The sequence below is a fragment of the Ylistrum balloti genome, unplaced genomic scaffold (genome assembly GCF_031769215.1).
Source record: "Ylistrum balloti isolate Yb309-2 unplaced genomic scaffold, AGI_CSIRO_Ybal_v1 Utg370056, whole genome shotgun sequence".
Taxonomy (NCBI): domain Eukaryota; kingdom Metazoa; phylum Mollusca; class Bivalvia; order Pectinida; family Pectinidae; genus Ylistrum; species Ylistrum balloti.
Window position 1 is genome coordinate 2217836 of NW_026782106.1, and position 23355 is coordinate 2241190.

The window sequence follows — 23355 nt, forward strand, 5'->3', positions numbered from 1 at the left end:
TTACTTCCGCTGTGTCAATACAATTTTCTAAATAGAACGGAATAAAAACTATATATCTTGCTTCTAAAATTGTCAATATATGATTACCTGTTTCTATAAAGCTCGTTAGAATTAAAGAAAATCTAATGAAATGAAAACGGGGTCAATGAATTGAAAGATTTAAAAACAAGTTGTGTGTTCGTTTCGGTTCTATGATTCCGCTAAATAACATTTCCCAACGAGTCCGCCATTTTTCAGTCAGCATGCGACTTGTGCTAAATTAAACTTTCACTGTTAGGCCTAGTAGCTTCGGATGAAATCATGACACTTATAAATAATGTCTATGGTGGTGTAATACAAAACTGAAACGCCTTTTAAGGGCATTGGTAAGGAACTGGAGGCGAAAACCTTGTTGTATATGACTACATGTCGGTTATTTGCGACATTGCAAATGTGGCGGCTATGTGCATCTGCGGAACATGGAGTAACAATTTCGATTGCATGTCAATCATGATCATATCACAGAAGCTTTGCCACTTGAATTTCAACTCTTAAAGTATTCCAAGAACTTTTAAGTATTTTCTAGGGTATGGGGATATAGGTTTTGATTCATTTTCTTTATCACAAAACGGCTTGTTGATATTGGCCTGGTTACACTTGTAATATGTTACTCGAGTATTAAAACTGGAAAGTTCCAATAAGTTTACAGAAACCAGACGACGGACTATTAACTAGTCTATGTTCTTCAGGGTGGCAAATCGTCACATTGCACAAATTTGGCGTCAATTTTGGATTCGTAAAATTTTCAGCCATTCATTAGGAATACAACTGCATTATCCACGCTCCCACGTATTAGGTGGAACATTGGAACGGGGCAGACAACATTGACATGTGAACAAATCTAAAATAATACCTGACGTTTGTATGCAAGCATTTACTTAATTTGTGACGGGGATAACTGACTTGAGTCTCTTGTGTCAAAGTCATAAGTTAGCTTGTTAAAAAAAGGTCACAACATAGATAAGACTACGAAACGTGACAATCTTAATTGATATTTGAACAAAGCTTATTTACATTCATTGGGTAGAGAATATTATTTATTAGAATGTAAAGGAAGGTTTTTATCAACAATAGTTTAAGCTCATTTTTCATTGTAATCGTTTTTTTCAATTTGTCACATTGATAGTCCCATTAAGGAAAGTTTCCATTTGTCTAGTAAAGGTTGTCTAAATACCTTACATGTTCAATGCAAAGTCATAGTATTTCCAGAGATTTTGTCAGTAAAAGAGTGATACTAAACAGAAAGTATGATTAATCTTTTGAAAAGAATATATTTATTTTCTGACTAAAAAATTGGTAATTGTCCCATGATGTGAATAGTTTTGTTCATCATTTATTGATTTATTAAACAATTCAGGAGGGTTCTGATCATCTGCTTGCAGTTTTATTTTTGTCTTGATATGAACAGCAACCAAGACCAAAATTGAATGGTGGATAGATTGTCAGAAACCTCTCTGATTTGAAGATTTGAATCTGCATTGACTGAATTTTCAATTGATTTCTGCTTCTTTTTAGATCACATAAATATTTGAGAATGGATGGTGGTATAGCAACTGCACAAATGGATGCCCCAAGGTATGGTGGGCAGCGAATGGGACGAGGATATGGCAGGGGAGGATTTGGCCGTGGGGCAGGTCAACCAGGTGGAGGCGATTCTGGAGGAGCTATGGGACAAGCAGTCATGTTTGATGGGAAACGTATGCGAAAGGCAGTCCACAGAAAAACTATAGATTATAATTCTTCAGTGATAAATTATCTACAGGTATAAATCTTTAGGAAGAAGCATTTGAGTAGACATACAATAATCCTGCCCTTTGAAATCATATAATGTTACATGAGCCAAGACTTTAATCTCGGCAACCCTATAATTATCAATAATTCATTGTGATTTTGAATTGCCATGTTTGCTTTTAAGTAAGACATTTTAATTCATTTAGATTTTGCTTGATATAAATTACAAGTAGACAAACTATTGAAATATTTGAGTAATGCTGTCTTTTAAATGCCATAGTTTTCCTTTTAAACAACTTGGTATATATAACCAGGGACAGCTCTGAACAAGCATTTGAATTACAACTTGTAGATAATCTTACCTCTTTTGATATGAATTTTTCAACAGGATAGGATATGGCAGCGTGATCACAGAGATAGACGAGCTCTTCAACCAGAGTCTCTGTATCAGATTGAGGTAACAGAATCACTATTGGCCATCCTGGCAGAGTATTTCATAATAAACAAATACATCTGTATCAGATTGAGGTAACAGAATCACTATTGGCCATCCTGGCAGAATATTTCATAATAAACAAATACATCTGTATCAGTTATTAGATATACTAAATGTAAAGCTCAAAATAGATTTCCTTTCAACATTCAGTATATGAACTAATCATAAAATTTGTTCCATTTTAATCTGTACTGAATGTTGTAACATTTCCGGAACTTGATGAGTGTTACAACCCCTTTTTATACATAAACTCTGAAAGGTAACAATACACAGCCAGTATGTTGTAGCTTCTTTTTATTGATTTGGTTATACAAACATGCCTTGTTTCTGTTTCAGCTGACACCACCTTTGCATATGAAGGACAATCCTATGAACTGTGTAACCACCAAGTTCATTCGTACTTCAACAAATAAATTCCGATGTCCTATCTTTTGTTTAGCAGTAAGTGTAATCAAACTATTAAAATCTATCTTTTCTGGTTTGACACCGATTTTACAGTGTTAATTTGAAAAAAAAAAATATAATCAAGGGATAAAGAAATGCAGGGTGACATTATTTGCAAAATCTTTGTGAATGCGTTCAAAACAATGAAAATCAGTCAAACAACTAGTGTTACAGTGCTCATGGTCCTGTATCAAATGTTGCATTATTGTATTGCAAGGTGATGTCTTCAAGGTAAAGCACGAAACGGGAAAATCTCGCACGCAGCAGTGTTGTGACATAGAGTTACACTGCTCATCATACCATTAAGTAGTCTTCATTGAGACACATCATTTTCCGATATTTTGATTAATTTCTTAAATCATTAAACAATGGCAGGACTGACAGAAGTTCAGAGGAATCAGGCCATTGCGATGATTATTCAAGGTCAATGGCAAATACAGGTTGCCAGACATTTCGGTGACCATATTTGCACAACAGAAGGTCTTGTTAGACGTCTACAGGAAACAGGGTGGGTTGCTGACAGACCAAGACCTGGGCGTCTGCGCGTGATGTCAATGTCAGGACAGCTTTATTATTTATTGCACATTGGCACGATCGGCACCTTACTGCCACTGAATCTGTCCTGCATACCATAGGTGCTCGTAACCATCCTATCCATGCAAAAACTGTAAGGAACCAATTGTGGGAAGTTGGTCTGTGGGCATATCACCCATTTGTAGATCTGCACCTTACCCCTGCTCGTTGCCAGCGTTGTATGGCTTGGGTTGTGGCACATATCCTCAGAATATTCCTATTGAGGCATTGGAGGCGGGTCTTGTTGACTGATGAGTCCTGGTTCACTCTGTTTCCAGCAGACATTTGTTATCGTTTATACTGACATCGTGGAGAATGTTTGGTGACTGCTGTGTAGTAGAGATGGATAAGTTTTTGGGATGGATCAGTTCTGATGTGGAGAGGAATCTCACATTGAGTTAAATCACCACTGGTTTTGGTAGTGGGTAATTTAACTGCTGCAAGGTATAGAGATGAGATCCCCCAACCCCATGTTGTCCCGTTATTGCAGCAAAACAAACCTGACATTCCTTGGCCCCATGTAGGGAAGATCTGTCACGACTTTCTCACTAACAACAATATCCACCCACTGGACTGGCCACCATACAGCCCCAACCTATCCCCTATTGAGCACTAGTTGCACAAGGTGGTAGACAGGTTCAACAATGCCAGCCTCCCCCTGTTACTCTGGCTAAACTGAGAGCAACCTTCTTGGAAGAATGAGCCAACATTCCAATGAGGAAGATAAACTCGCACATGAACTCCATATCTAGGTAAAAAAAAATAGAGCTGTGGATAGAGCAAATGGGGGACAAACCTGGAATTGACTAGCCAGCTCCCACAATCAGTCCATTTCAATTTCAGATTACAGAGTTCTCTTTCAATTCCCTAAAATTACTCATAAATCACTTACCAGATACAAATTGTTGATTTTGTAGTTTGTTCTGTATGGATTAATCTGCATTCTTACTTTAAAATATTGAACATTTTACTCGACATCTTGCCTAGAATCATCTTCAAAGTTTACCCTGGGTTTCTTTATCCCTTGAGTATATAAATATATATATTGATAAAAGCTCAGAATTACAACACTTTGGACACAGAATTCTCCAAAATGTAAATCCACTCTCTGAAGACATTTATGAGTCCCCTATAGAATCATGGTGGGTGTTCCGCTATATTACACTAGATAAGGATTGGGGTCTTGTTTTACTGGATTTCATATATGTACATGTACATTTTCTACTTTTCGTCGAAAAGAAATACATTAACAACAGCTTTTGATTTCTTCAACATTGCAAATCTGACTGAAAGCTTTTATATTTCTGTAGTGGACACCAGAGGGCAGGCGGTTAGTGACGGGAGCATCAAGTGGAGAGTTCACTTTGTGGAACGGTCTGACTTTTAACTTTGAAACTATTTTGCAGGTAACAAGATTGATGATAAATTATGGTGTGATGTACGATAAAAATGATCTAGATTCATATAAAATTCCTGGATAAAGTAACAAAAGGAAATGAACTGTAATTTCTAACTGTAAAGAAAAGTATTCACACTGGAATTGCTAGAGTTCAGGAATGATCCATAATGGTCTTTCATTTTAAATATCCTTTAAATTAGTAACAATCATACTGACTACAAAGATGTTTTAGCGATTTTCAATAATCCATTCAGGAAATTTCTTGTGTGCAGATTCAAAGCTTCCAGAAACATGCATATTTTAATTTCAAATTGACTGTAGATATTTTCCTATGAAGAGAAGCTCGAGGATTACTGAAGTTTTACTAACACGCCATTGCAGCATGCTCTTCTAAACTCTTGTATAGTTGCTTTTTCCAGACTAAATTATATTTTTAGGTCATCTGAGAAGTCTCATAGTGCCCTATCGTGATCACCTTTGTCCTGTGCTGTGCATTCTTAAACAATTCAACATTTTCAACTTCTTCTCAAAAACCCCTGAACCAATTTCAATAAAATTTTGCATAAATCTTCCTTAGTTTGAGATGAACCAAATAGTGAATTATACAGTCCCTACCCTAGGGGCCTGAGGGGCGGTGTCAAATTGACTTGGATTTAAAAAAATCTTCTTCTCCACACCCAGATATGGTAGAATCAAATACTCTTTATGGATGTAAGCATCTAAACATGCTTTACGAAAATGTGATTTTGATGAACCCAGGGCTCCACGTTTCCCTCCACGGGGAGGAGGGTAATGTTTACTATAGTTTATATAGGAAAATAGATTCTGGAATATAATTTGTTGAATTTCCATTGGAAATATTTCGAACTTGGTGAGAATTATTAGGGAGGGATGATGGCTATATTGCATGCCCATATTGATCCTGGCTAACCCAAAGTTGCTGGTGGGCAGTTCAAAAGGGGTCAAATTGACTTAAATTTCAAAAATATTCTTCTCAATACCTAGGTATGTTAGAATCAAAAGCTCTGTATGGATGGTAGCATCTGAAGGTGCTTTAATTATCAAAATGGATATCACTTTTCTTCCTGGGGAGGAAGTTAAGTTTACTGTAATATTCATTGAAAAATAGCATTTTTGAGCATAACATTGTTTACCTGGTATTTCCCAATGGAATTATTAGGATAGGATGACAGTTTGGATGGTATGCTTGTATTGACACAGGCTTACTCTATTCAATGTCACAATTTCTTTTTTATGACATTTGAAAGCTATCCTTTAACCTTTATGCTCAGTATTGCTTATCTCAAATGACCGTCAAGGTTGCTAGGCTTCTCGTTAAATTAGTTCAGACTGGAAAGTAACACACAACTGTAACATCAGGACTTGACTTTGAGAAATTAAAATGAAAATTTATTTCATTTACAGGCCCATGACACATCAGTAAGAGCCATGCAATGGAGCCACAATGACCAGTGGATGGTGACAGCAGACCACTCCGGCTTTATCAAGTACTGGCAGACCAACATGAATAATGTGAAGATGTACCAGGGTCACAAGGAGCCGGTGCGCGGGATAAGGTGGGCTTCTGTGCGGGACTGTTATGTTTACTTGGCCCGCCTTTTACTTCGGGTCACAACAAGCATTCTAGCTACGCCATTGCTGCGTGCTCGTCTAAACTCTTGCATAGTTGCTTTTTCCGAAGACCAACTAATATTCTCTTATGTTCGATATCATAGTTCCTACATGTCTCTGGTGTCAGTAATAACAAAATATTTATATCAAAATCTACTATTAGACAAACATAGGGATTACCACATTTATAGTATATTTAAGGAAATTGTTTTGCCTCATTTTTTCTCAAAGCTAGTTCTAACAACATGCTTTCAAACAGATTATTGGGACATTATTTGCATATCCATAAAAACTGAACACCTAAACCATAGTATTCTGTTGAATCACAGTTTAGAATTCGTCTTTTACCCTTTATTAAACTCAATTTTTCATCTGAAAGATTGGTGCTTACAAAGTTTTAGTCAGTGGTCAACTCTCAAATTAGGTCAGATATTGAATCAGATTTATTTTTTGATATTGACTTCAGTATATAGTTATATATTCTCTATATGTATATATAAATATACTCGAGAGATAAAGAGCAGGGTGACATTATTTGTAATATTTTGCGATTATGTTCAAAAACAAAGAAAATTTGTTGATCAACTCTCTAGGTTACAGTGCACATGGTCCTGTATTGAATGTTGCATTATTGAATTAAATGTCTTCAGGGAAAAGCACGAAACGGGAAAATCTCATACACAGCAGTGTTATGGCATTGAGTAACACTGCTTGTCATACCATTAGTAGTCTTCATAGAGACACATCATTTTCCAATATTTTGATTAATTTCTGATAGCATGAAACAATGAAAGGGCTGACAGAAGTTAAGAGGGATCAAGACATTTGCACCTTACTGAAACTGAATCTGTCCTTCATACAATAAGTACCCATAACCATCCTATCCATGCAAAAACTGTAAGGAAACGATTGTAGGAAGCTGTTCTTTAGGCATATCACTCGATTGTAGGTCTGCACCTTACCCCTGCTTGTCACCAGCGTCGTATGGCTTGGGTTGTGGCACATGCCCCAATAATATTCCCATTGAGGCAGTGGAGGTGGGTCTTGTTAACTGAGTCCTGGTTCACCCTGTTTCCAGCGGATGTTCGATGTCGTGTATACCGACATCATGTAGAACGTTTTGCAGTCTGCTGCGTAGTAGAGATGGATAGGTTTAGGGGTGGATCAGTTATGCTGTGGGGAGGAATCTCAAATGGAGTTAAATCACCATTGATTGTGGTAGCAGATAATTTAACTGCCGCTAGGTATAGACATGAGATCTTCTGACCTTATGTTGTCCCATTATTGCATTAAAACAACCTTGTATTCTAGCAGGAAAATGCTCGCCTCATGTAGGGAGGATCTGTTCCGACTTTCTCACTAACAAAAATATCCACCCACTGGACTGGCTGCTATACAGCCCCGACCTATCCCCAATTGAGCACTTGTGGGCCCAGAGTTCTCTTTCCATTCCCTTCAATTACTCCTAAATCACTTGCCAGGTACAAATTGTTGACTTCGCAGTTTGTTGTGTATGGATTTATCCTCATTTTTAATCGAAAATATTGAACATTATACTTGACGTCTTGCCTAGAATCATTTTCAAAGTTCACCCTGCATTTCTTGAGTACATATATATATACGTTGGTTTAGCTTTTCAGGACTAATTACTGATTTGACAGATATTTTTCTGAAACCTTCAATTTCAAATCAGTTTGAGAATAGGTTTTTGATATTAGATTTAAAAGGACCTGTTCTTTAATAAATCAATATTAATGAAAAGAAAAACAAATATCGTTATTTAAGTATGACATCAGTCAGTGTATGATAATGCAATTCCAATATCTATTTTTTTTGTTTTTGTTTCACTGTATCTTGCTCATGCAAACTAATTTTAAAACTTTTTTAAGACATCCTGTTAGGAAGATTTTTTTTTTAAACAAAGCAATTTAAAAAAGGATATTTATCCATTTGAAAGACTGCTTATCCCTCTCATTTTCTCTAAAACGATGTGGTCTTGGATTCGAGATATTTGTAATTATGTGAAATCTGTACAGTGGATCTTGTGGTGGTTCATCAGCTTAGCTTACTTTCCCTGAATGGTTTCTATTGTTAAAGAAAGTTTGAAATAACTTCTGCATCTTTCAACAAATACATAATCATTTTTAAGGATTCAATAAAGGCATTTAGCCCAACACATTTTTAACTTTAGACATTTTACTGTCTTTGATCTAGAATTTTTGAGATGTCATTCCTTGTTTCCATTTATTGTGTGCGAGTCAGTATTTTTAATAAAGGCATTAGCCCAAACATATTGCATCTAAGTCTGAATAAAGGCTTCTGGCCCTGCAACAATACATTTAGTGATCAATTGCAATGTTTTTAATTGTGATTGAATAACTTTCAATAAAGGCTGCGGCCCAAACCTTTACTAGATTTCTTCTGAATAAAGGCTCTTAGCCCTACAAGGATACATTAAGAGTTCTCAGTGTTGTTTCTAACATCAACTTTTTGATTGATTTTCAATAAAGGCGCTAGCCCAAACTGTTTGCAGCTTATGCTCTAATTGGAATTCAAGATTTATCAATAAAGGCACTGGCCCAGATGGACATATTTATTTATTTAGACTGCTAACATAAACAAAATGTTACATTAAGCCAAAGAGCTCAGCTCCTCCACAAATCAATATTTAAGCACCCTGCTTTGAAGATTTGCCATTAGCTGTCTATGTAATATCGAAGAATTTTCAATAAAGGCTTTTGCCCGATTTTTTTTTTACATTTTTTGAATAAAGGCTTCTAGCCCTAATCATCATCTTACCAGCATCATACTTGAGGATTTCATCACAATCACAATTTATAGAAAACTTTCCAGAATTTTTCAATAAAGGCTTCAGCCCAATAGCATGTGTACATGGATTTATATCTTTGAACTGACAGTAAAATGATAGTTGCTTTATACCGAGTTCTTGATCTAATTGTTAGTCTCCTATAAGTTTGGTACTGGCTACATCCATTTACTTTTTGGCCCAGGTGATGATGTGGTCCTTTCAGATCTTTGACCAATAAAGACATCCTGCTCATGCAATCTTAATCAAAGGCATTCTTGCCTATTTTCCAGTATTTCTGATTGAAGATAAGGAGTTCCTGTATGTATGTTTTTTTGTTTTTTTTTTTGACACAATTTTTTTATCTTCTTTTTGCAATAAATATGCTTATGTTATTAATATTTGCATATGTTGTTTGTTTACTTTTTTCTGCACAGTTTTTGTCCAACGGATAATAAATTTGCGACTTGCTCAGACGATGGAACAGTCCGAATATGGGATTTTTTGAAATGTCATGAAGAAAAAATTTTGAGAGGTAGGTCTATTGGAAGATAGAAACATCATCATGAGACGTTAGGAGTGATAATCTGCTGCGAAACAACTCGTCCAAACCAACTGCTGACGTATCTTGTTTAACCATTACAACTAGGAGGAGGTATTTAGAACTCTTTATCTGTATGTTTGTGTATTTCCACAATAGGGTTATTCACTTGTCTTTTCGACAAAGATTACCCCTTCATGGGTAACAAAATTTCAGGCAAAATGATTCTTACAATAATTTTGAATAGAGAAGACGCCTCATAGCTGGTTGACGTGCAATGCCATTAGTCAGAATGCTGTTGTAGTAATATATAATTTAGATTGTTCCAGGAACAGAATTCTGCAATACAATCATTTAGACTATCGTTCCTCGATCTTTACTGAAATGTTTGTGACTATAGGCAGCACTTGGGGTTTGCAGTAGCCATGAACAATCGTGACTTCTATTAGATATAGTGAAATCAGAAAGACTTTGAAAGTGTAACGAAACATCCAACTGATTTGCTGACAACCATTATATATTGATACCGAGATTCAGCTTAATTATTGAAGACTTGCCTCATGAATGAAAATGATGCCCAGTAAGGTTATTGCTTTGATAAGAAGGTATAATAGGGACAAAGCAAAAAACACTAGACCGGAAAAAACATTTTCTATTTCAATCTACAAGGTAAAACTTTCTGTAGAAAGGATTAGGGTTAGAAAGTAATAACAAAAAAAATACATTTGTCATAGCAAAACTTGAGATACAATTTAATTGTTGCATACCTTTCCTAAATAACAAATTATCTAAATTATCATCTCTGGAAAGTGTGAACTTTGATGGTTGAATGTATAACCAGGATATTTTCATATAGACTCTTATATCAGTGGTGTACGTTGTATTACTTTGTTGTGGAAACTGTAGATCAAGTGTTAAGTTAGATTCCTCCGGTGTAGATATGTCTAGTGGAATCCAAACATAATCTAATAACATATGATATCAAAATGATTTTTTACTGGCAATGCAAGACTTGCTGTATTTCTTAGTTCTGTTTAACAAGAAACTAAGTGTTCATGGAGAAACTTCTGGGTAACACTTGATATAGATTCCCTCAGTACTAGTCACCAAGCCTCTCTGTGAATATGTGTACTTGACTGGTCATGTCCATTTTAGAATTAGAAGAAAAGAAGAAAAAAAAGCAAATTCTTGTGAAGAGAAGTAATTCTATGTATATATACAGGACAGGTTTTAACATTTGGCAGATTTCATGTCCTCCAACTCTAATTACAGTTATTACGATACATGTGCATGAAAAATTGGGATAGTGGGCACAAGCTACATGGGTTATACAACATTTGCCCCCCTTTTGTGAAACCAAGATCTAACTTAGTGTTGTGAATTTTTCAAGGTTATGATTCCTCTGCTCAAATGTCCGTGCTTATGAAGAAATATTTTGTGTTCACTAATACGCTTGAACTTTTATGTTAGGGAAACATTGATTTCATATGTAAGTATACATAGCCTGCAATATACCACTTGGCGAGAGAGAACTGATCTCCTAGTAAGCCAGAGGTCATAGGTTCGAATCCTAGCGGAGTCATTGAAATAGTTGATGACCTCTGTTACTTTTATAATCTGCAAACTTTTTTCTGTTATGAACAGAAGTAATGAACTTAAAAGGTCAAGTATTAAAAACTTTGGTGGGAAACTGTATTTCTATGAAGGGACAGTAATCCATACTTTTCTTATGTCTAACGACAAAAAACGAAGAGAGTTGTTTGAGTACTATTAATATGTAGTGAACGAAATTGTAAAAATTGAAAGACTTGTTATGTTTGGGGGATATGTCGTGTCACACACAGTCATGTAATATATTTCTGATTAATTAATAGTCATTAAACATTAATAAAATGACAAGTCTAGATGTTGATCCAAAAAGCTAACAAGAAGAGCCAAACGTGGAAGAAAATATATGGAGCAATGCCCACCTGTAAGCTAGACCACATGCCCTATTGCTATCCCTAGGTCACGGAGCAGATGTCAAGTGTGTGGACTGGCACCCCCAGAAATGCCTGATTGCCTCTGGTAGCAAGGACAACCAGCAGCCTCTCAAATTATGGGACCCAAAGTCTGGATCCAGTCTAGCCACCATGTATGTAGTCATTTACATCAAATACAGCCAAAGTTATTTAAACCCTGCTTTCAGTAGTCCTGTTTAATTTTACTGAAACTGATAGTGCTTCAAACTTATCAGATTTCAGTTCAGAGTCTGTACCTAAAGAGAACAATGAGTTTGAAAAGATGGTACTAAAGAAGGATATCATAGGTTAGGGCCAACATTGCATTCATATGAAGTGCTGCAACAAGGAAATATCTCGTAGAGAACTGGAGGGAAATTTGTTTTGAGTATTCCTTTTTCACAAGCATATCCAAATACCCTTGATGCCAAAGTGTATGATATGATGTAGCAGATATTCTGAAATTTCCCATGATTATACACAGGTGTGTGATAGTTAAAAATTTCCTAAGGTATAAGTCACTGCTCTTAGAATAAAGTTGGAATATAATGTCAAATGATGTATTGTATATGGTGTTGCATAGAATTATCCTTTTTTAACATTATGAAGCAAAATTATCTGAAATCATGAAAAGTAATTTTTTAACTGTTAGAAACATTGTTACGAAGTTGTTCAAACAAAGTTGACAAGAATAAAAGGAGAAGTTGCATTACTAAATATCGAGATTTATTTACGAAGCAAATATTTTGTTCGGACATCATGAAGCAAGTATGAGCAGAATCAAATACGAAGTCTTTATGACATAATGTTAAGTTCACTTATCAAATCAAATTAAGATTTTTTTCACTGGTAAGTTTATTTTATGACATGAAGGAAAGTTTACAAAATCAAATGAGAAGGGGTTACTAAAGGCCAAGGTCAAATGTATCTAGGTCACATTTTCTACATCTCAACTGGTAAATGATTTCTTAACATCATATAGCAAAGAGAATTCACCAAAAGCGATTGTCTCTGGATTTGAGGTCGGGGTTAGATATTATTGTGAACTATAAAAGAGGATGAGAATCACAAGGTAGAGGCCATCCCGATGAACTAATTCACAAAGCCTAAATGACATTAAAACATGAATTGACCTTGTCAAATACTAGCTAATGGAGTGCTATAAAATGCCAGGATTGCTGCGTTTAATACAGAGTGTCTTAGAGTGTTGAAGACCACAAGGTTCAGGGCTAAAACCACAAAGATAGTTGTTTAGTACTAGAGGCTCCTTGATAATCCTAGGGTTATGATCACTTTCAATCTCTGCAACTCTGTAGCATTTCTTTTCAAAACTGAAGATTCAATGGGTGACACCTTGTGGACAAGACAAGGAATAGTTTGATACTTTGTTGAACGTGAAACAAATCTTGAGGTTGCAAAGCGGTATATTGTAATGGCTGTGAAGTTGGGTGTCATTCCTTTGTTATCTTCGAAAGGAACGTTTTGTCCTGTGATTAGTCAGTTTTTTTCTCCTGGAAACAAATGAAAGTGATTGTAACCCCTGGAGTATCAAGGATGCAGGTTTTAGATCTCAAGGCTGAATGCACAGCTAAAGTGTCATATATTGCATAGTACTGCAGGCTTTAGATCTCTGGGTTACATATACAACTGCAGGCTTTAGATTTCAGGATTACATATACAACTGCAGGCTTTAGATCTCTGGGTTAAATACGCAGCTATATTGTCATATATTGTGCATTACTTCAAGCTTTAGATCTCTGGGTTACATATACAACTGCAGGCTTTAGATCTCTGGGTTACATATACAACTGCAGGCTTTAGATCTCTGGGTTACATATACAACTGCAGGCTTTACATCTCTGGGGTACATATACAGCTGCAGGCTTAAAATCTGTGGGGTGCATATACAACTGCAGGCTTTACATCTCTGGGTTACATATACAACTGTAGGCTTTACATCACTGGGTTACATATACAACTGCAGGCTTTACATCTCTGGGTTACATATACAACTGCAGGCTTTACATCTCTGGGATACATATACAACTGCAGGCTGTACATCTCTGGGTTACATATACAACTGCAGGCTTAAAATCTATGGGGTACATATACAACTGCAGGCTTTAGATCTCTGGGTTACATATACAACTGCAGGCTGTACATCTCTGGGTTACATATACAACTGCAGGCTTAAAATCTATGGGGTACATATACAACTGCAGGCTTTAGATCTCTGGGTTACATATACAACTGCAGGCTTTACATCTCTGGGTTACATATACAACTGCAGGCTTTACATCTCTGGGTTAAATACACAGCTATAGTGTCATATATTGCAAAGTACTGCAGGCTTTAGATCTCTGGGTTACATATGCAACTGCAGGCTTTACATCTCTGGGTTACATATACAACTGCAGGCTTTACATCTCAGGGTTAAATACACAGCTATAGTGTCATATATTGCATAGTACTGCAGGCTTTAGATCTCTGGGTTACATATGCAACTGCAGGCTTTAGATCTCTGGGTTACATATACAACTGCAGGCTTTACATCTCTGGGTTACATATACAACTGCAGGCTTTACATCTCTGGGTTACATATACAACTGCAGGCTTTACATCACTGGGTTAAATACACAGCTATAGTGTCATATATTGCATAGTACTGCAGGCTTTAGGTCTCTGGGTTACATATGCAACTGCAGGCTTTACATCTCTGGGTTACATATACAACTGCAGGCTTTACATCTCTGGGTTACATATACAACTGCAGGCTTTACATCTCTGGGTTACATATACAACTGCAGGCTTTACATCTCTGGGTTACATATACAACTGCAGGCTTTACATCTCTGGGTTACATATACAACTGCAGGCTTTACATCTCTGGGTTACATATACAACTGCAGGCTTTACATCTCACGGTCAAATACACAGCTATAGTGTTATATATTTTATAGTTCTGAAGACTTTAGATCTCTGGGCTAAGCATGCAATTTGCTATAGTGTCATATGTCGTCAAATGTCCAAGGTTGTGAAATAAACTGTTACCTAGCATGATGGTACTGGTAACAAGTTATACAGTGCCTTAAACACAATTTTAAGTATCCTCAGCTAAATGGAAAAGTCTAATTTTTTATGCTATTCACATAGTTCCGTTGGGGCCCCTGAATTTACCTTCCAATAGTTTCATGCTTCTTGCCAGCACTCTAGTCTACTGGTATCCCTGTAAATAAAACAACACTGTTGGTTCTTTCGTCATTGGTCCACGAAGAGAGTTTTTTTTACAGTCATGCACATAAAGGAACAGTTATGAACCTGAAGTGGAACCAGAATGGCAACTGGCTGCTAACTGCATCTAGGGACCACCTGATGAAACTTTTTGATATCCGCAATATGAAGGAAGAATTCCAGACCTTTAAAGGACACAAAAAGGAAGCTACAGGTAATAGTTTATGTCTATCAATTCAGGTGGGAAGATAGATAAGTAGAAAGATTATCATCAATGACTTATCCATTAACTCATTCATATACCTGGAGAATTTTAATACATATACTGAAAATGCACTTGAATGAATATCTGGGGTTTGTTTTGTGTTTTAAAAATCATAGAAATGTTTTTTGAACTCATCTTTTCATTTCTTTTTCCGTGCTAACAGTAAAGATTTTTTTCTCCTAATCCTCACACAATGATTCTGTGGTTGCTAGGAATGGGATAGCTCTCCCTTTCCTGCCTTTGTAGGATACAGGATATTCTCAATTGACCTAAGCCATGATGATGTCAGATCTCATGAACAAGATAAATTAGTATATGATTAAGTTATTTAAGTATTTGTGATCTTTTTTAAATATGGCTTTATATGTATGTCACTGAGATACCGCGCTGTATTCAGCATATCAGTTGCTTGATCTGTATGATCTGTATCATTTTTTGTCAAATGTTTTTGTGTAAAAGGAGGGAGAAAAATAGTCCACCATATGTACATATGTTGAATAATTGATATTCTACCTCTGGCAGGTGCTCGGTTCTTTCTCTTATTTTTTACCTTCAGTTAGAATATCCATATCCAACAAACCTACTAATGGTTGACTCTATAAATCTGTAAGGATGTTAGGGAAACATTGACATTGAGTAATCATGTCACAAATTGGTTACATTTCGATGTACATTTCTTGGGACATTGTCCATGGCACAATTGGTTACTTTTTTTAAAAAAAAAGTATTTTGAGAAATATAATCCAACATGGGTCTGTTCCATGGACAGGGATATCTAAATTCTCATGTAAGAGATTAGCTGGTCAGTACTGGGTGGGCCATACTATTACTAACAGTCTTATTGAGATGTGCCAAACCATGGAACAGACCTGTGTAAGCTTCTAGTAATCTGATATAGATTATTTTTTATATTGTGAGGACTATGAACACAAATAAAACAATACTAATTATATTAGATATTTAGATGTCTGATAATTTACAACCTGTATATTCAGTCAATTTGTTTGATAAAGTGTCCACTCGGAGTTTGATCCCACTTATACAAATACTTTAATCTCCACAGCGGTAGCTTGGCATCCAGTACATGAAGGGCTGTTTGTGAGTGGAGGGTCTGATGGAGCTGTCATGTTCTGGATGGTTGGGTATGTCTTTGTCACAGTTGCCTATGTTTATATGGGTAACTTTTGATACCTAAGTGTTATATTTATCCTATAGAAGCTGTCGCTGAATTCACAAGACTCTAACTGTACTTGATAATGTTTTAATCAGGTGATTTCAGTCGATGGTGATGAGGTTCCTATTTTTCTTCTTTTAAATTAATTGTCATTGAATGGTATTTGTACTTCTCTTAAATAAATTTGAATGCTGGTGTTTAGAACTGTAGTAATAAAGATATGTCATTTCAAATGTCAATTAAACATAGATGTCTATGATAGATGTATATGTTATAAAGATGCCACATTTATATTCAGCTCAGTTCAAGTTAATGTGTAAGGCATCAATACTGTATGATGTAACACATGTGTTTTGTAGTACTGTAAACAGCTGTTTCTGGGGTGTGGTGTTTTATTTCTTGATTTCAATTGGCAAATTGTAGGCACATGTATTTTCAGGATCAATGTACTTTAGCATATTTAATGTATATTTCAAAATGTTTGTAATTCTTAGCAAAGTCATGCACATGGGTGAAATTTATTCAGCTGGATGACTTCAGTGTATGTAGTGTAAATTCCACCCCCACCCCCACCCCCAACAAACACAAAATTTCCACATTGACTGTAAAGCCAGTGGGGAAGGGGGCCTACAGATAATATCTTACAGGGATTTAATGCTGACATGTTGATATTTGACTAACTTTCATTGTGTTGTAGAACTGATCGAGAGGTTGGAGGGATGGAAGAAGCCCATGAGGGCATGGTATGGAGTTTAGCTTGGCATCCTCTTGGCCATATTCTTGTGTCCGGATCCAATGACCACACGACGTAGGTCTTTATAATGTAGTCTGGTTAATTTGATATTGAAAGTTGTAGTGATACCGTCCGTTCCTGCACACCTAATACTTATTTTCAGTCTTGATGGAGTTAAGGCCCTTTTCCTGTGGAACTCTCCCAAATGATTCCGCTTTGACAGATATTTGTGAAATCTATTTCAATGATTGGTTCCTGATGCATCATTGAAAAATTCAATCAATCTTCGCTTCAACCAAAGTAATGGAAATGGTTACATCTGGCATTGTACATCATCCTTACCATTTATAGAACATACAATATGAAAAAATATGAAATAAATTAAAAAATTTTTTAACCCACTTCTAGACTGCACAAGTGATAATAGGAAATAAGATCTAATATTTCTCTACTTACATCAAAAAGCTTGTAGGTTAGGTTTCATGAAGCAGTTGACATTAGAATTTAATTTCTTTTGAAAACAGGAAGTTCTGGACACGAAATCGCCCTGGAGACAGAATGAGGGATAAATACAACTTAAACACCTTACCAGGAGGATCTGAACATGAGATGCCTGAATTTGGTAAAAAAATTAAATTAAAAAAAAACATAAATATATATATATATATTTAAAAGAACAAAGAACGTATACATTCCTGTCAATGTGCCTGACTAGGATTTGAACCTGTGTCTCCAGCACAATAATTGGCGGGCTCTTCCTGTTGAGCCAAAGAAGCAGATTCAGTCAGCTGAGTGACATAGACCACATTTAACACTATGTACAACTATGTACAAGTCACACTGACACACTTATAGTACATATATATATTCATAATAGTGCTGAAAACAATTCAAGCAGTACTCTTATATAGTGGACAACAATCAAGTGATCCCAGCTGTCTTCACAAAAATGTGTATTCACATGGTGTTTCAATTCTCTGCTGATTAAAAGCATAATGCATTCATTGTCACTTGTATTTGTAACATTCACCATCAAGTTAATAACATCATTTTGTTATTGATATATAGAGTCAAAATTTGTGAACGTTTAACTAGTGAGACAATTTTCCTGTATACACTGAAAGATTTTAATAAGATTTACTGAATTTTTTTTTCACAGAGCCAGACAATTCAGGAATGAGCAACATTCCAGGGATGGGAATAACTCCTGCTGACAAAATGATGAATGAACAGATTAACAAAAATCAAGGTAGATCACATAATGTAAACTGTAGGAAATGAGTGGAGCCTAGTGGGATTGTAAGAAGATAATGTAAACTGTAGGAAATGAGTGGAGCCGAGTGGGATTGTAAGAAGATAATGTAAACTGTAGGAAATGAGTGGAGCCTAGTGGGATTGTAAGAAGATAATGTAAACAGTAAGAAATGAGTGGAGCCTAGTGGGATAGTAAGGAGATAATGTAAACAGTAAGAAATGAGTGGAGCCTAGTGGGATAGTAAGGAGATAATGTAAACAGTAAGAAATGAGTGGAGCCTAGTGGGATAGTAAGAAGATAATGTAAACAGTAAGAAATGAGTGGAACCTAGTGGAATAGTAAGAAGGTAATGTAAACTGTAAGAAATGAGTGGAGCCTAGTGGGATAGTAAGAAGGTGATGTAAACTGTAAGAAATGAGTGGAGCCTAGTGTGATAGTGGGATTGTAAGAGGAGATAATGTAAACTGTAAGAAATGAGTGGAGCCTAGTGGGATAGTAAGAAGATAATGTTAGCTGTAAGAAATGAGTGGAGCCTAGTGTGATAGTAAGAAGATAATGTAAACAGTAAGAAATGAGTGGAGCCTAGTGGGATAGTAAGGAGATAATGTAAACAGTAAGAAATGAGTGGAGCCTAGTGGGATAGTAAGAAGGTAATGTAAACTGTAAGAAATGAGTCGAGCCTAGTGGGATAGTAAGGAGATAATGTAAACTGTAAGAAATGAGTGAGTGGAGCCTAGTGGGATAGTAAGAAGATAATGTAAACTGTAAGAAATGAGTGGAGCCTAGTGGGATAGTAAGGAGATAATGTAAACAGTAAAAAATGAGTGGAGCCTAGTGGGATAGTAAGGAGATAATGTAAACAGTAAGAAATGAGTGGAGCCTAGTGGGATAGTAAGGAGATAATGTAAACAGTAAGAAATGAGTGGAGCCTAGTGGGATAGTAAGAAGGAAATGTAAACTGTAAGAAATGAGTCGAGCCTAGTGGGATAGTAAGGAGATAATGTAAACTGTAAGAAATGAGTGGAGCCTAGTGGGATAGTAAGAAGATAATGTTAGCTGTAAGAAATGAGTGGAGCCTAGTGTGATAGTAAGAAGGTAATGTAAACAGTAAGAAATGAGTGGAGCCTAGTGTGATAGTAAGAAGATAATGTAAACAGTAAGAAATGAGTGGAGCCTAGTGTGATAGTAAGAAGATAATGTAAACAGTAAGAAATGAGTGGAGCCTAGTGTGATAGTAAGAAGATAATGTAAACAGTAAGAAATGAGTGGAGCCTAGTGTGATAGTAAGAAGATAATGTAAACAGTAAGAAATGAGTGGAGCCTAGTGTGATAGTAAGGAGATAATGTAAACAGTAAGAAATGAGTGGAGCCTAGTGGGATAGTAAGAAGATAATGTAAACAGTAAGAAATGAGTGGAGCCTAGTGGGATAGTAAGAAGATAATGTAAACAGTAAGAAATGAGTGGAGCCTAGTGGGATAGTAAGGAGATAATGTAAACAGTAAGAAATGAGTGGAGCCTAGTGGGATAGTAAGAAGGTGATGTAAACTGTAAGAAATGAGTGGAGCCGAGTGGGATTGTAAGAAGATAATGTAAACTGTAGGAAATGAGTGGAGCCGAGTGGGATTGTAAGAAGATAATGTAAACTGTAAGAAATGAGTGGAGCCTAGTGGGATAGTAAGGAGATAATGTTAACTATAAGTAATGAAAGAGTGTTGCCATATAAGGTAAAAAAAGTCAATATTCCCTGTATTTTTTAAGCTATGGGGATATATAGAAAATTGAGAAAACAGATATCACATAGCTATAGATGTATGAAGCTTATTAATAAAATATAACATTGATAAATCAATGAGAATGATGCAGTATCATGATGTTTTAATACTCTCCACCCTAAAGGAAATACACATGCCCTATGAGGAATAAAGTCACTTTATATCTGAAAATTATAATGTAATGGTGTAGCTGGATGAGAGGGCGAAATGGTTTCATTATACAAAAATAATGACAATAACATGAAGAATGAGTTTAAGTGTTATAACTGACTACATGTACACTAGGTTAAGTGTTATAACTGACTACATGTACATGAGGTTAAGTGTTATAACTGACTACATGTACACTAGGTTAAGTGTTATAACTGACTACATGTACACTAGGTTAAGTGTTATAACTGACTACATGTTCATTAGGTTAAGTGTTATAAGTGACTACATATACATGAGTTTAAGTGAGTTCATATTTATTTCAATGCCTCCAGTAAGATTTAAACCTGGCACCTCTTTCTTACAAGGCTCATGCTCAGGTGACCAAGCTAAGGAGAAGTTCTCTTTAGCTGAGTAATGTTTTGTGGCTAGTATTTTACTAGGCTTACATACATGTATTGTAACTATACCAATCATGTGTTACAGAAAATGAGGTAGGTGCAGAGGAACTGCCGTCCATTCCTGGCCTTGACTGGTCAGCAGATGAACAGTACTTCAGGGAACAACAACTTCTTAGAGAGATACCTAAGAAGAAAATTCCTTATGCTCGTCCAATTCCCTGGGAATTTGAACAGGCCTGGATGGTAAAACACACAGGCCTCCTGGTGCCAGATGGGGAGGGAGAAGAATTGACAGGTGGAGAAGGAGCAAATCGTGGTGGGGGTGGGAGTAGAGAAAAACGCAGGGAGCGTCGGAGAAAACAACAGATGGAAAGGACAAATGAAAACCAACAGGGACCAGGTGATGGCCCACCCAACAATAACCCTCCTCCTCTCATGCAACAGGGTATGTTACTTGAAACAATGAACTATGGACATTATAGACTTAAGCTGAAATTTGAATATGTATGTCCAAATTCTTTTTAGTGTGTGTATTTTTGGGGGGGGCAGGGGGCAGGACATAAAACTCCCTTGTCCGTTCGTCATGTCGTGTCTCATCTCATTCAGAATCATTATCATATCTTGAGAATCTCTCTACAGATATGGTTCATATTTATCACATAGTATCATAACATTATGTTCTACACCTTATCATACTAAAGTGTCATCAGTTTAAGTTCAAGGGTCAATTGTCCCATTTGACAATGTTTGCAAATTCATGTAACAATAATAGTAATATCTGAAAGGGAGCAGGAGAATTCATGTTTCATACTTAAAAGTATTTCTTAATTTCAAAAGTATTTTTCATTGTTATTGACATGACTGCATCAGTTTTGATTTCCACTTTCTACATGCTTATATTCTCTACATCAGTAGAATATATCATGACAAGGTCTAGGTATATAATGTATCCTTGGGGAAGTTTTGTTATGAAAATTTGTGTTTGTTTCTAGGCATACAGTCTAATCAGATGCTTGGTTCAGGAAACCAGAACAATGCTCCAAACATGATGGGTCCTGGACAAGGCAATATGCAAGGTAGAGGGCTTCTAGGCAATCAGCCTGTCGGATGGGGTCAGCAAGGTCCAGGTGGTGGTCCTGGGGGCCCAGGAGGTCCTGGTGGGCAGGGCATGAGACAGCAGGGACCAGGACAGCAGAAGCAGGGCATGCCTCATGGTATGTACACAATACAGTGGTCTTGTCTTGCTTTGGGATTTTTTATGAATAAAAAGAAAATATTTCTAAAATCTTTGAAGACATTGTTGTAAAAATGATGATTGTATTGTAGGAGGTGGGCGCTCTCAGGCAATGTCGGGACCACACAGGATGCAAGGTCCAAACCAAGGTCAGTAATCCCCAATATCACATTTCCTTGTATATCTCAAATAAGAGGAACAAATGAGCCTTAGCTAGCAATAGATAATAGAGAATTTACTGGTGTCTCCCTAAACACAAATCATATTTTGTCAAATGAGATGATTAATGGCTCCTGGAGTGATCAGTGAAATAATGAAGTTTTAATGTCATATAGTAATTTGTTAATTCTGCTCATTCTAAAGGTGGTCAGGGATTCCACCAAAATGATCAAGATTTCCGAGGACAATGGAATCATGGTCAGAGTGGAAACCAGGGTAACTTTGGAAATAATGACATGCATAACGACAACCAATTTCAAGGTGACCAAGATTTCCGCAATGATCAGGACTTCAGGGGTGATCAGGATTTCCGACAGCAGCAACAACAACGGAATGATAATCACAAATCAAATTTTAATGATGGACAGACATTTAATCGAAGAGGAGGCGGCACTCAGCGTGGTGGTAATCCAAGAGGTTTTCATGGTAACCAGTGGGAGCAACAGAGAGGTGGTAATGACAGAAGCACAAATTTTGGTGGTGATCATGGTAACAGTAATTTCAGTAACCATGGTAATGACAATTTCATGGACCATGATGACAGATTTGAAAATCGAGGCGGAGGTGGCATGATTCAGAACCGTGGCAGGGGAAGGGGTCAGGATGACCGCAGGCGTGGACGAAGAGGAGAAGGGGGTCACAATTTTGGGGGGTCACAAGAGAACTTTAGCAACAAGAGACACTGGGAAGAAGGGCCTGGTGATTTCCGACAGCAGCAAGGAAACCAAGGTCTTTCTGATATGGAAGCAGACCAGTCTGGCGGGTGGGGTCAAAATAATCAAAGAGGGCGTAATTTCTCAAGTCCAGGTCGGGGAGGTAATCGGGGTCGGGGAGGAAGAGGGGGTGACAGAGGAAGGGGTGGTGACAGAGGAAGAGGAGGTGACAGGGGAGGCCATAGAGGGGCAAATAGGGGTGGAGACTGGGGTGGGGGACGAGGCTTTGGGGGAGGGGGAAGGTAACTGGTGATGTCAATTTTGTGTCCATTTTCAAATGATCATTATTTTCAAAATCATTTTCAACTAGAGTAATGTCATTTTGTCCTTAATAAATAAAGCAGCAGAATTTTTCAGTTTTATTTTTTCAAATTTCATCAGTCTGTGTTTTCAAATAATTTGACTTTAAATGTTTGTGTTGATAAGACTGAAAACTGGAGTTAATGCACTGTATGGATGTTCTATGTGTGATATTAAACCTGACTACAGTGTTATTATCAAGTATCAAGTTTTGTAATTAAGTTTGAGTTATCAAAGTGAGAAAAA

General features: G+C 36.6%; 1 protein-coding gene across 1 annotated transcript; it reads left to right on the forward strand.

The window, feature by feature from the left end:
- Positions 1 to 253: 253 nt before the first annotated feature.
- On the forward strand, positions 254 to 23055 carry LOC132549385 (pre-mRNA 3' end processing protein WDR33-like). Its single transcript, XM_060213312.1, has 17 exons — positions 254 to 365; positions 1555 to 1801; positions 2159 to 2227; positions 2603 to 2707; positions 4594 to 4689; positions 6108 to 6259; positions 9558 to 9655; positions 11669 to 11795; positions 14952 to 15106; positions 16221 to 16299; positions 17029 to 17139; positions 17589 to 17686; positions 18224 to 18313; positions 20729 to 21088; positions 21636 to 21857; positions 21970 to 22026; positions 22241 to 23055. Exons 2-17 carry the CDS (start codon positions 1574 to 1576, stop codon positions 23053 to 23055), a joined length of 2862 nt encoding a protein of 953 aa, XP_060069295.1. The 5' UTR covers positions 254 to 365; positions 1555 to 1573.
- Positions 23056 to 23355: the final 300 nt, after the last annotated feature.

Bases quoted from the DNA above. Each gene is read 5' to 3' on its own strand.
- LOC132549385 (XM_060213312.1), top strand. From the start codon at position 1,574: ATGGATGGTGGTATAGCAACTGCACAAATGGATGCCCCAAGGTATGGT. The intron at 15,107-16,220 runs GTAATAGTTTAT...TAATCTCCACAG, and splicing joins ACACAAAAAGGAAGCTACAG to CGGTAGCTTGGCATCCAGTA. The intron at 18,314-20,728 runs GTAGATCACATA...CATGTGTTACAG, and splicing joins ACAGATTAACAAAAATCAAG to AAAATGAGGTAGGTGCAGAG.